Source organism: Carcharodon carcharias, chromosome 33 (assembly GCF_017639515.1).
Source record: "Carcharodon carcharias isolate sCarCar2 chromosome 33, sCarCar2.pri, whole genome shotgun sequence".
In the NCBI taxonomy this organism is placed as follows: Eukaryota; Metazoa; Chordata; class Chondrichthyes; order Lamniformes; family Lamnidae; genus Carcharodon; species Carcharodon carcharias.
Window position 1 is genome coordinate 8343033 of NC_054499.1, and position 14919 is coordinate 8357951.

General features: G+C 44.0%; 1 protein-coding gene across 2 annotated transcripts in view; it reads right to left on the bottom strand.

The window, feature by feature from the left end:
- Positions 1-14919, bottom strand: part of chrne (cholinergic receptor, nicotinic, epsilon) — a 59872-nt gene that overhangs the window by 27246 nt on the left and 17707 nt on the right. For both annotated transcript variants that reach the window (XM_041179001.1, XM_041179000.1), the window contains exons 6-9: positions 14140-14295; positions 8039-8136; positions 5952-6152; positions 3945-4059 (exon numbers count right to left, since the gene is read on the bottom strand). In XM_041179001.1, coding sequence (XP_041034935.1) covers positions 3945-4059; positions 5952-6152; positions 8039-8136; positions 14140-14295 — 570 coding nt within the window. The remainder of the gene's footprint in view (positions 1-3944; positions 4060-5951; positions 6153-8038; positions 8137-14139; positions 14296-14919) is intronic.

Below are 14919 nucleotides of genomic sequence, written 5' to 3' on the forward strand. Positions count from 1 at the left end.
GATCGGTCTACCGGGGCAGTTCTGTTTGTGGATTTTGGGTAGGAGATAGAAGCGGGCCGTCCGAGGTTGGGCGACTATCAGGTTGGAAGCTGTGGGAGGGAGATCCCCAGAGGAGATGAGGTCAGTGACAGTCCTGGAAACAATGGCTTGATGTTCAGTGGTGGGGTCATGGTCCAGGGAGAGGTAGGAGGAAGTGTCTGCGAGTTGACGCTCAGCCTCCGCGAGGTAGAGGTCAGTGTGCCAGACAACAACAGCACCACCCTTGTCAGCGGGTTTGATGACAATGTCAGGGTTGGACCTGAGAGAATGAAGTGCAGTAAGTTCAGAGAGAGACAGGTTAGAATGGGTGAGAGGAGCAGAGAAATTGAGACGACTAATGTCGTGCCGACAGTTCTCAATGAAAAGATCAAGAGAAGGTAAGAATCCAGAGGGAGGGGTCCAGGTGGAGGGAGAATATTGGAGATGGGTAAAAGGATCCGTTGAACTGGGAGAGGACTCCTGCCCAAAGAAGTGAGACCGGAGACGAAGATGGCGGAAGAAGAGTTCAGCATCATGCTGAGCCCGAAATTCATTGAGGTGAGGGCATAAGGATATGAAACTAAGTCCTTTGCTGAGCACTGAACGTTCAGCATCAGAGAGGGGAAGGTCAGGGGGTATAGTGAATACACGGCTGGGGCTGGGATTGGAAGATGGGGTGGGGACGGAGGGACAGGCCGGGGTGGAGGGTCCTAGATGGGTGTTGGTGTCGATGAGTTGTTGGAGCTTGCGTTCCTTAGCACTTGAGAGAAAGAGAAAAAGTTTCTTGTTGAGGCGTCAGATGAGTCGAAGGATAAAATGAAACTGGGGGCACACGCAGCTTTGAAAAAGGGTAGTGTGCTGCTGGAGGGAGAGGTCGAGTGTGTTCATATGGTGGCGCATGGCACTGAGTGTGGATTTCAGAATGTGACGGGAACAGCAGTCCGAGAAACGTTTTATGTCCCGGAGATACCTGTAATCCTGGGTGGGTTCGAAACATGAGGGATGGAATTTCAGTTGAAATCCACGTGGGGTAAGTCGGAGATGGAGACAGTCACTGAGAAAGGAGATGTGGCTGTGAAAGCGGGTTTTAGTAAACACCTTGTCAAACACCAGGAGGGAAATGGAAAGCAAGGAAGGTGAGCAGGGCAAAAGAGAGATACGGAAATCTTGTCGCAGAGAGGAACAGAACTTCTTCAAGGAGGTAGGCATTTCTTGAAGAGCAGTGGCAGTCAATTAAACACAGAGATAAAAACAAAAAATAAATTCCAATAAATTATATAGATTTTCCTTTTCCCACCTATTTCCATTATAAAAAGAGAAAAAGGAGAAAAAAAATTATTTATTTATTTTTTACATCTTTTATGCTCTCCCCACCCCCACTAGAGCTATACCTTGAGTGCCCCACCACCCATTCTTAATTAACACATTCGTTTAGATAATATCACCAACTTTAACTTTAACACCTATGTGTTCTTTTGTATTATTGTTGTTGACATCTTTTGATGATCTGCTTCTATCACTGCTTGTTTGTCCCTACAACCACACCCCCACTCCACCTCTCTCTCTCTCTCCGCCCCCCACACACACACCTTAAACCAACTTATATTTCAACTCTTTCTTGGACTCGAACTCAAGTTCTGTCGAAGGGTCATGAGGACTCGAAACGTCAACTCTTTTCTTCTCCGCCTATGCTGCCAGACCTGCTGTGTTTTTCCAGGTAATTCTGTTTTTGTTTTTGTTTTGGATTTCCAGCATCCGCAGTTTTTTTGTTTTTATCTCTGACCCTCACTATCCGGACTTACTCATGGGGTACACCATATATATCAACACCAAGATTAAGATCATTGTCATTCTGCTTATAATTGGTGAGCGATTCCAGCTTGTATCAGCAGCTCTGTCCCAATGACTGATACTGTACAGAGTTGAGAGTATTAATAAGTTCTTAAAAAGCTAGGCAGTGGAAATTGAGCAGTTGTCTTTCCCTTTGAGACATTGACTTTATTGTAAAGTCTGCAATGAAAAGAACTTGTCATCTCATCCAAAAGTGCGAGGTTACAGAATGGAAGGGTATAAGTTTGCACCCTCCCTACCCTCACAATCTGCTTTGCAGCACCACTGAGTGGCTTACCATGTCACTTCAGAGGCCATTAAGAGAGGATTGGGGTGGCAGGTTCCCTATCCTATTAGAATCTCACAACTGCAACAGCTTTGCAGAGTCATCATTCTGGTGTTAGCTCCTAGGTCACCAGATTTAGTTTTATAACATGGTGGGATTGTCAACCTCCCCATGGCCTTGCAGCCCCTCCCTGTCTCAGAGGCAGGGGTATTTTTAAGGCTGAGTTAGATTTTTGACTGACAAGTGAGGCAAAGGATATAGGGGACAGACAGGGAAGCAGAGGCCACAGTCAGATCATCCATGATCTTGTCAAATGGCAGAGCAGGCTCGAGGGGCCGAATGGCCTACTCCTCCCAATTTGTATGTTCAAATGTATTTTAACCTCCTCTAGCACTTCAACTCTCCGAGATCTCTGCACTCCTTCAATTCTGGCTTCTGTTAAATTCTATGCTTGATAACAAAGACAGAGACCAAGCCTTGACTTCTCCCAACAGAGTTTTATCCTGACCACACAAAACTCCACAGACACATTGCCTCACCTGATTTCCCTTTATGTATGCCAAATGAAGTACTTAGCTTGTTAACTTACAATTGCTCACTTAAACACTGCTTGACAGTTAACTGTTTCCTTCCCTAACACTCTTGTGTGTTCCTGATTTTAATCGCTCCACCATTGACAGCTGTGCCTCCAGTTGCCTGGGCCTTAAGCTCTGGAATTCCCTCCCTAAACCTCGCCACCTCTCTCTTCCCCCTTTTGTGATGCTCCTTAAAACCTGCCACTTTGACCAAGTTTTAGCTTGTCAGTCACTCTATCTCTCTATCTGCCAAAATATGAAGTGCCTTGGGATGCTTTACCACATTAAAGTCTCGATAAAAATGCAAGTTGTTTTTGTTGTGGTAATTTGGAATTCTGTCCCCAAAGGCTATGGATGCTGGGGGGGCAAGTGGAACTTTCTAAAATTGAAATTAATGGATTTATGTTGGTGAAGAGTATTAAGGTTAAGATCTGATTGAAACTTACAGAATACTGAAAGGCCTGGATAGAGTGGATGTGGGGAAGATGTTTCCATTAGTAGGAGAGACTAGGACCCGAGGGCACAGCCTCAGAGTAAAGGGAAGACCTTTTAGAACAGAGATGAGGAGAAACTTCTTTAGCCAGAGAGTGGTGAATCTATGGAATTCATTGCCACAGAAGGCTGTGGAGACCAGGTCATTGAGTGTATTTAAAACCGAGATAGATAGGCTTTTGATTGGTAAGGGGATCAAAGGTTACGGTGAGAAGGCGGGAGAATGGGGTTGAGAAACTTATCAGCCATGATTGAATGGCAGAGCAGACTCGATGGGCTGAATGGCCTAATTTCTGCTCCTATGTCTTATGGTCTTATGGTCTTATGAAGGAGTATAGAGCAATGGTGGAGATCAGCCATGATCTAACTGAATAACGGAGCAGCTCGAGGGACTGAAAGCCCTTTTCCTGTTCTTAATATCCTAATATTACTGTCAGCCTAAAGCTGACCTTGCTTTAAGTTCATTTACATGTATTTTCCAATAGGGTTAAGAGATTGAACCTTGGCTGTTTATTCTCCCCTTACTCTCCTGGGGCTGCAAAGACTGAGGTTGGCTGTCAGTGTAGACTAGAAATCAAACCCTGAATCTTTTGGTCCATGGCCTATACTGCACCAAACCGTGCCCTTTGGAACTTTGGGGAAGGAAGTGGGTGTGGACGGGTTGGGGGGTGGGCAGGAGTGTTGAACAGGATTCCAATCCTAACAACTTGCTATAGCTGAAAAATGAGACCTACATCACTTACTTTCCAATGAGTGGGACATTCAATGATGTTTCTGGAATCTTCTGTGCAATCAGAAACAGAAAGACGGTCTGAGCCAGCAGGACAGATATGGAAAGCGTACATTTTTGACACCCAGCTGTATATAGATAAAATAAAGGAAAGTTTAATTTGACATGATACTTTTTACTTATTTTTCACCAGGATTTCATGCATGTGCCCCTACTCTGTCTCCATGTTCCTTCATCCTCCTTTTCTTTGGCCACCTAACTAATGTGTTCTGAAATGTTAACATGGCATCTGCTTCAGCCACTATCTCCCACAGTGAATTCTACATCCTCACAACACACTGAGTTAAATCGTTTCTCTTGCTCTCCACCTTGAATCTCTTACATTCAAACACATATCTGTGTCCCTTTGTTCAACTAGGACTTTCACTAGGGAGGGGAGGAGGAATCATTTAAAATAAGGATCTTCGAAGTGCATGAACATAACCTCTTTCCTAAATGGTTGAACTGAGAACGGGCCCACTCAGATATATGTGCAGCTTTCATTCCTCAAGGTTATCTTGGAAACTGGACTGTCCAGTTCCAGACTGGTCACTTTACCTTCATTGGCTCCCACACCAGAGATCTGAGGGCTCGACGAATGGACTGTGATTAGAACTTGTACATCCTTGCACTAGGTAGCCTTTCTCCGTTTGGATGGTGGAAGGAACATTTATTCTACATTGTGCTATTGTAACTCTCCCTGGACAGGTCAAGAACTTGGTGTTGGATGGGGAACAAAGGGGAATAGACAGAAACATATAAAAATCTGGAACACACCACCCCCCTCCCACAACCACCACCCACCACCGCCCCCCACCCCCCCCCCCCCACCCCCCACCCCACCCCCCCAACCGCCCCTCCCACACCCCCGACAAAAGGTGAACGCTGGCTGGCAATTGGAAATTAGAAGACCGGGATTAATAGATTTTTGTTTGGGTAAGAATTGTGATGGGTGTAAAGCTGAGGTGGATAAATAAATTTGAGATATAGGTCAGCCATTGAATGGTGGAATAGGCTAGAGGGGCTGAATGGCCTCCACCTGTCCTATGTGACCTGTGCAGTTCTGGTCACCACATTATAGGAAGGAGGTGATTGCACTGGAGTGGGTGCAGAGGAAATTTACCAGGATGCTGCCTGGGCTGGAGGGTCTGAGCTATGAGGAAAGATTCGATAAGCTGGGGTTGTTTTCCTTGAAGCAGCGAAGGCTGATAGAGGTGTATAGGATTGAGCGGCATAGATAGGGTGGTGGGAGTCTGGAACTCACTGCCTGAAAGGGTGGCTGAGTCAGAAACTCTTGTAGTATTTAAGAAGTGTTTAGATATTCACTTGCGTTGCCATAGCCTCCAGGGTGATGGGCCAAGCGCTGGAAAATGGGATTAGTGAAGTCAGGTCTTTGTTGACTGGCTTGGACACAATGGGCCGAATGGCTTCCTTTTGTGCTGTAAATGTCTTATGAGTCTAAGTGCTGACAACATCATTGGAGGAGGAAGAGAAGATTTGGATCTCATTATGTAATGGGACTAAATCAAACCTGGTTCATTGCTTCATCTGTACTTATACTAATTCAGGCACTGCTTACAACGCCTTCCCTTTCTTCCTAATGATACAATCAACACTGGTTGACTTTTTAAGAATAGTCCCTAAGAAAGAAAGATATCTTCTTCCTCCCTTAACCCTCCCAAACTTTCTCCCAATCTCTCCTGAAGGCACTGTTTTATCATGGAACAGAGCATCAACCAGAAAACCAGCCACTGGCCAGTGGGGGAAGGGGAGCGGGTAGGCTGGGAAAGGATTTGGCTACTCCATCCTGGGAAGGCATCACAGTTGAAACCAGATCCTGAGAAATTCCCCGAAAACCCCAACACAGCCAGGAAGAAAGAGGATCTGAAACCGTGGCTGATGTGAGGCAGGTTTGATGACCTAGCCAATCTTTTCCTGCCCGACAAATTTGTATGTCCAGGTAAACCATTTGGCTCCTTACCTTGTGCTGGAAGGAAATAGACCAGAACTACCAGTGATGAGATGAGAACACAGGGAATAATGATGTTAATGACGTAGAATAGCGGTTTCCTCTGGATGATCAGGAAGAAGATAATCTCCTGGTACTCGATATCATCCAATGTGAAGTGGCTGTTAATGTTCTTCTTTGCTGGTTTGTGCTTTATTGTCCACTCCCCATTTTCTGATAAAAGGAAATGGATGTCTGGGATTCAGTTAGATATAGGATAATGGAAATCTAGGATTGAGTTATATGTAGAATAATGGATAGCTGGGGGTGAGTTATATATGGAATAATGGATAGCTGGGGGTGAGTTATATATGGAATAATGGATAGCTGGGGGTGAGTTATATATGGAATAATGGATAGCTGGGGGTGAGTTATATATGGAATAATGGATAGCTGGGGGTGAGTTATATATGGAATAATGGATAGCTAGGGGTGAGTTATATATGCAATAATGGATAGCTGGGGGTGAGTTATATATGGAATAATGGATAGCTGAGGGTGAGTTATATATGGAATAATGGATAGCTGGGGGTGAGTTATATATAGAATAATGGATAGCTGGGGGTGAGTTATATATGAAATAGTGGATAGCTAGGGGTGAGTTATATATGGAATAATGGATAGCTGGGGGTGAGTTATATATGGAATAATGGATAGCTGGGGGCGAGTTTATATGGAATAATGGATAACTGGGGGTGAGTTATATATGGAATAATGGATAGCTGGGGGTGAGTTATGTGGGTTAATGGATATATGGGAGTGAGTTATGGACAGAATAATGGATATCTGGGGTTGAGTTATGTGGACTAATGGGATATATGGGGTTGAGTTATGGACAGAATAATGGTTATCTGGGAGTGAGTTATGAACAGAATAATGGATATCTGGGAGTGAGTTACGGACAGAATAATGGATATCTGAGAGTGAGTTATTATGGAATAATAGATATCTGGGGTTGAGTTATGTGGATTAATGGATATCTGGGAGTGAGTTATGGACAGAATAATGGATATCTGGGAGTGAGTTATGGACAGAATAATGGATATCTGGGAGTGAGTTATGGACAGAATAATGGATATCTGGGAGTGAGTTATTATGGAATAATAGCTATCTGGGGTTGAGTTATCTGGACTAATGGGATATATGGGGTTTAGTTATGGACAGAATAATGGATATCTGGGAGTGAGTTATGGACAGAATAATGGATATCTGGGAGTGAGTTATGGACAGAATAATGGATATCTGGGAGTGAGTTATTATGGAATAATAGATATCTGGGGTTGAGTTATGTGGATTAATGGATATCTGGGAGTGAGTTATGGATGGATTAATGGATACTTGGAAGTGAGTTCTATATACAATAAAAATATCCGATAGTGGGGTACACAGTGAGTGATGGCAACCTATGCAGACATTAACATATATCTGACATTGAATTACACAACAGGCATAGATACCTGGTAGTGAATTATATTGACAGGTTTAGAGATTGTGGAATGATTGCAAAGCGGTAATCTAATTGAAACTGGGAAAATGGTGGAGAGCCACAGGACAGTCAGAGCCAGGATGGTAGCTCACAGTCAGGAGCCAGCAGATCTGGGCAGATCACAGGTAGGAGGAAGAAGTGACAGAACCATCTAGGATCAGGTGAGAGTGGTCACAGGGCAAGCGAGGGACAGAATCTGTACTTCCTGGGGAAAAAATAGGTCATAGCAAAATACTGCTGATGCTGCAAATCTGAAATAAAAACAGAAAATGCTGGAAAAACCCGGCAGGTCCAGCAGCGTCTGTGGAGAGAGAGACACAGAGTTAATGTTTCAAGTCCGTATGACCCTTCTTCAGAAGAAGAGTCATACGGACTCAAAACGTTAACTCTGTGTCTCTCTCCACAGATGCGGCCGAGACCTGCTGAGTTTTTCCAGCAATTTCTGTTTTTACCTATTTTTCAATATAATATAATGTTTGGGGATGGTGAATAAGCAACACTGTAAGATCAAATTGGAGTTAGCATCCTAAAGGTAAAACGTAAAAGAAAATCTAGCAGCCTTATTTAACTGTACCAGTGAAATCTTCAGGATCTATATGAATCCATTCGATCAACTTTCCTTCTTCTTCCGATAACTCCAAGTTAATTTCACGGGCATTGTAAGACTGGGACCTGAAAACCAAACAGAATTAATGTCTTTTCCTGATCAATTCCTTTTCTCCTTCCCTGAAAGCTTTATAACCCTAGCTTGGTTACATACATCTGTAACGAAGAATGAGAAAAGACCCCCTCCCCCACTACTTTCCTACATGCAAGACACATTGATGTTGAGCACACCCATTGCCGACCTCAAACACAAGCCTCCCAAACCGGTGGTAATGGTAACTCCTGAAGGCGGCAGGACAAAAATTATGTACAGTTGGATTTTCAGTTCAAAACTAAACCATAATTTATTCTCAGGATGTGGGCATCACTGACTAAGGCTGGCATTTATTGCCCATCCCTGTTTGTAACTGAGTGGCTTAAGAGGACAGTTAAGAGTCAATCATGTTGATGTGGGACTGGAGTCACATGTAGGCTAGACCAGGTACAGACAAACGTATGAATTAGGAGCAGGCCATTCGGCCCCTCGAGCCTGCTCGTCTATTCGATAAGATCATGGCTGATCTGATGTGGCCTCAACTCCAATTTCCTGTCTACCTTCCATACCCTTTAACTCCCTTGTCAGTCAAGAAGCTATCTAACCCAGCCTTAAATTTTCACAATGACCCAGCCTCCACTGCACTCTGGGCTGGAGAATTCCACAGACAAACGACCCACTGACAGCAAAAAAAATCACTCCTCATTTCTGCCTTAAATGGGAGATCCCCTATTTTTAAACTGTGTTCCCTATTTCTAGTCTCTCCCATAAGGGGAAACATCCCCTCAGCACTCATCATGTCAAGACCCCTCAGGATCTTATATGTTTCAATAAAATCACCTCATTCTTCTAAACTCCAACGGATGTGAGCCCAACCTTTCCTCACTACATAACCCCTTCATCCCAGGAATCAGTTGAGCAATTCAGGTTGTCACATTAGGAATTGCTTATTATTTGGGTTATAAACCCAAAACTCTGGATAACTCATTCAGTAACGTAACCATAACACCACCATAATCCATCACAACCCTTTGGAGGCTTGCACAGATGAAATCTTGAATGTTACTAGAAGGATAGTGAATGTAGAGCTCACCATCCAAAATATATCATGCTGGATTATCCATTGAGAATTTGCATCACTCTCTGATGTTCTGGCATCTTCTACATGAAGGCCTCAGTATCCTTCATCATAGCCCCAATGTCCCGTAGTCCAATGTCACACCCGAGTCAAGTGAGGTCCCTTATCACAGCCCAGTCCCATCACCTCACAATATCCTGTGAGACCCTATATTAGAGCCTCAATAGCCTCTGACATTCTACATTGGAGCCCTGAGATCCATGGTTCACAGCCTGGTATCCTGCAATGACATAGGAACAGAGCAGGCCATCAGCCTCAGTCTGTTCTGCCATTCAGTGAGATATAGTCTGACCAGTGTGGTAAAACAGTCTCCAGATTTTTGTTTGGGTAAGGGTTTAGAAGAATATTTGTCAAATGTTGAGTTACAGATCAGCTATGATTTTATTGAATGGTGAAATGGGCTTGAGGGGCTGAATGGCCTCCTCCTATTCCTACTACATGTACTAATACAGGATTTATTGTTAGGAACTAGAGTTAGTTTGAGGAAGTTATATTTTTATTTGTAGGTTTTAGGAATGAGTTTTAGCTTTAGGGTTAAGTTTGATTTGTGTTTCTGTATTTGTTCGTTAAGAAAATGGGAAACTTGAGTTTCGCTTTAAAAGATGCCTGCATTATAATGAGGTTTTACAACTCTTTAAGGGGAGTTAAAACAAACACAAGGTAGAAAAAAACTGGGCTGGAAGCCCAAACAGAGGGCGAAATCATCCCAGATTTGCAATAAGTGCAGTAGTGGCAGCTTTTCATACCTTATCGTCTCAAACCCACCATATTAATTATGCATTCCCAGGATACACACCATTTCAATGCTGGGTGGGCTCTGATTCACCTGCCACACCATCACCTCGCCGCTTCATCACGCCAGGCACCACATGTAAAGCACGGCTGTGCTCAGTGCTTCCAGCCCAGGACTGCAGCAAACAAGACATTGCCCCCGAATGACAAGAAAACTGCAGCCCTCGAGTGCCTTTTGGACACCATGGAGGCCGCCTCCTGAAAAAGGGTCTGCTTAGACCCATGACCCTGTCTTCTCCCACATTAAGGACCTTGCTTCCCTCACTGTTTCTGGTCAGACACAAAGGCCGGGATTTTCCAGTCCCACCTGCTGCCAGACCAGAAATTCCTTTGGCTGGTCCGTCAAATTTTCCATCCTGCCCGCGACAATTCCCGCTGCAGGCGGGGCCGGAAAATCCTGGCAAACATCCCGTCTTAACAACAGCAACAACAACAACGACAACTTGCATTTATATAGGGCCCTCGATGTCTGAAGGTGTTTCACAGGGGCAGGGTCAAACAAAATCTGACACTGAGCTGCAAAAGGAGATATTAGGGACAGGCGACCAAAAGCTGGGTCAAAGATGTCGGCTTTAAGGAGCGTCTTAAAGGGGGAAGAGGTTCAGGGAGGGAATTCCAGAGCTTAGGGATAAGGCAGCTGAAGGCATGGCCACAATGGTTGGGTGATTAAAAGTGGGGATGCGCAAAGGGCCAGAAATAGCAGATAACAACCGCACACGTTATTTTTTTAAATCCCTAGCTTGTTCTTTTAGTAACATTCTTAAATTTATGTGTTAGATTGTGTGTAGAATAAAACCACACACACTGCCCTGCTGGTTCAGCCACTAGACAAAGACTGGGAATGATCCCATTACAATCCCTGAACCGTGCCAAGTTAGCTGATCTTGGGAGATGTGGGGCAGGTTGTAATGAACCGTATTGCTTTTCATAGACACAAGCAGTTCGTTGATATGAAGAGTAGGGCATTACCTAGGAAAGAGTTAAGTTCTAGCTGGCCCTCCTTTGTCAGCAGCTGCCCGAACATTAATGCGCAGCAAATCCAAAATGTTGGAAGGTTTCCAGTTACCAATGACCTATCTGTGACTGCCCTGAACTATCATAGAATTACATAGAACATACAACACAGAAACAAACCATTCAACAACAACTTGTATTTATATCTCATCTTGAATGTAATAAAAGGTCACTTCACAGGAACGTTATCAAGCAAACTTAAGGAGATATTAGGGCAGATGACCAAAAACATGGTCAAAGAGGTAGGTTTTAAGGAGCTTCTTAAGGGGCGAGAGACGTGGAGAAATTTTGGGAGAAAATTCCAGAGGCCTTAGCACTGCCACCAACTGTGAATTGATTAATATCGGGGATGCTCAAGAGGCCAAAATCAGAGGAGCGCAGATATCTCAGAGAGCTGTAGGGCTGAAGGAGGTTACAGAAATTGGGGGAGGGAGGAATGAAGGCGCGGTAGGGTTTGAAAACAAAGCTGAAAATTTTAAAACGAGGGGGTTGCTTAACTGGGAACTCGGCTCCTCCGATCTTTCCTGATTGAAATCTTATCAACGGAATCCTGTATTTCTTTCTCCTTCACGTGCCTACCCAGCTTCCCCTTAAATGCCTATACCCTACTCATTTCAGCTACATGCTGTGGTAGTGAGTTCCACATTCTCGCCAATCTCTGGGTGAAAATGTTTCTTTGGAGATTCCTCATTGACTTCTTTTGCTGACTTTCTTATGTCAATGACCTTTTGTCCTTCAAGTGGACAAGTGGAACCTGTGTGCACCCTTCCATAAATTTAAAGATCCGTATTTTCACCCCTCAGTATTCTCTTCTCAAGGGGTTAGAGACCCGCCCTGCTCGGTCTTTCCTGATAACTATAACCCTGCAGTTCTGGTATCATCTTTTGTAAATCTTTATTGCATCCTCTCCAGTCTCTTGATATCACAGTACTCCAAGTGTGGTCTAACCAAGTTTTTAATCCAGTGACCTGGCAGATGTATCTGGTAACATGCAAATAAAGACATTTATAGCAAGCTCACATTCTTGGCTACCCTTGACTAGAAGAAATTCAATTCCCTATTTCCCTGGCTTCCGTTTCACTAACCAGCTAGCTCTGGTCAGTTTTCATTTGCAAAGGGATTTCATAACAGCTCAAGCCCGCATTGGAATTTCTAAAGGATGTGAAGATATTTCCTCTTTACCCTATTTACTATCCTTTGAGACTCATTGCCTATATTATTAGGCTGCACTTTCTTCTAGGGCAAAGAAAAAGAGCTGAGATTTATACGGTGTCAATCATACAATCTAACGGCCATTAAGAGGGCCATTCGTTCCATCGTGCCTCTGCCAACTCTTTGAAAGAGCTATCCAATTAGTCCCACTCCCCCTGCTCTATCCCCGTAGCTCGGAAAGATTTTTCCTTTTCAAGTATTTATCCAATTCTATTTTGCTTGCACCTTCCTTTCAGGCAGTGTTTTCCAGACCTCGGCTACTCACTGTCTTAAAAAAATTATCATCTCCCCTCTGGTTCTTTTGCCAATTATCTTGAATCTTAAGGCCCTGAGGGGTCTTGACAGGGTCAATGTGGAGAGGATGTTTCCTCTGGTGGGAGATTCTAGTACTGGGGTCACTGTTTAAAAATAAGGGGTCACCCAATTAGGACAGGGATGAGGGTAATTTTTTTTCTCCCAGTGGGTCACGAGCCTTTGGAACTCTCTTCCTCAGAAGGTGTTGAAGCAGGATCTTTGAATATTTCTAAAAAAGAGGTAGTTTTGTTTCTGATAAGCGAGGGGGTGAACGGTTATCAGGGGTAGGTGGGAATGTGGGTTTGAGGTGGGGAATGTAGAATTGATCAGCCACGATCTCACTGGACTGAGCAGGCTCGAAGGGTCAAGTGGCCTACTCCTGCTCCTAATTCGTATCTTTGTATGTGTGTCTCTGATATATCGACAGTTTGTCCTTAATTACTCATTCCTTCAAATCCCTTCATCATTTTGAACACCTCTATTAAATCTCTCTTTAACCTTCTCTGCTCGAAGGAGAGCAATCCCAGCTTCTTCACCCTCTGCAAGGCCTTCTTTAAAAAAGAATGAGACACCCTGAATTACACACAAGGGGAGAAATTTTAACCCCAAATCAGGTGGGCTGGGGTTCAGGTGGGATGTAAAAATTTTAACAATCTCAAACGTAATCCCAGTCCACCTCCAATCCTCTCTCAGCAGACAGGTCATTTAAATATTATAATTAGGACCTGTGCCTCTTACTTAACCAGTCTTCCAGGTTTAGCACAGAGAAGCTACGTTTCCCAAGCCTCTAGAAACCTGGCAGCTGAAGATAGGCCAGGGCTGCTTTGTGGAAGAGGTAAACGCCTTCGAAGCACCACCCTTCCAATAAATATCAGGGCCAATATTTCTGCTGAGACCTAATCATAGATTTATAAAGGTGATTATTCATGACACCTCAGTCCTCTTCACAGCCAGTGAAGCACCTTTTGAAGTAAAGCCACTGCTGTCATGTCGTAAATATGGCAGCCGATTTGCACACAGCAAGGTAACATGAACAGCAATATTGTCATGACAGATTATCTGTTATTGGCGATGTTGGTGCTGAGGTACAAACATTGGCCAGGACACCTGAGGGAATTGCCCTGCTCTTCTTCCAAATAGTCCCATGGGATCTTCTACATCCACCTCAAAGAGCCTTGGCTTAACATCTCACCTGAAAGAGATGGCACCTCGCCCAGTGCAGCACTACCTCATCACTGGAAACTGCGTGTCAGCCTAGATTTTCCGTTCAAGTCTCTGTATTGGCTATGAAGCTCTTCAGAATGTCCTGAGGTTGTGAAAGGCGCTATAGGAATGCAAGGTCTGTCTTCTTTACAAACCTTAAACTATTGCATTAAGTACCTGAAACGGATCAGTCATTCTGATGACAATGAGCTGAAGATTTTCTAGACCGTGACCCAGTAACTAGGAAGCGAGCAGCTGTGGCAGTACCCCCAGTGGCAGATAGGGTGGGAATGAATTCGGAAGAGGAAATCATTTGCGGTGCATGGGATTATTAACTTGCATCCTCTTTATTTGGAATCTAAAGCTTGCCTTGGGCACCTACCTGAAGACGAGGGAACAGTTTTGCCAGTCAAATGGGAAGAATGTCACAGCAATTGGACAGGTACTACGATATATAGCAGGTGGCAGCCAATAGATATTGCCATTATCGTAGACAAGAACGTTAGCGTAGTAAGCAATTTCAAACTGACCATCAACACTACAGAGAGAGAGAGAGAAAAAGCCCAACAGTCAGAACACTACAAAATCTTATATCATTCTGATAGTATCACATGCTAATATAGTGTTTTATATTCCTAATAGTGAGCTGGGAGGGTGTTAGTCTTGGGGTAATAATGGGCTGGGAGAGTGTTACATTTGATAATAGTGAACTGGGTGTGTGTTACACTAAGGTTAATGGCGAAATGGAAGAATGTTACACTCCGGATAATGGTGAGCTGGGAGAGTGTTACACTCAGGGTAATAGTGAGCTGGGAGAGTGTTACACTCAGGTTAATAGTGAACTGGGAGTGTGTTACACTCAGGGTAATGATGAACTGGGAGAGTGTTACACTCACTCAGGGTAATAGTGAGCTGGGATAGTGTTACACTCGGAATAATAGTGAGCTGGGAGAGTGTTACACTAAAGGTAATAGTGAACTTGGAGTGTGTTACACTCAGAGTAATAGTGTTACATGCAGGATAACAGTGAACTGGGAGTGTGTTACATGCAGAGTAATAGTGAGCTGGGAGACTGTTACACGCAGGGTAATAGTGAATTGGGAGTGTGTTACACTCAGGGTAATAGTGAACTGGGAGAATGTTACACTCAGGGTAATAGTGA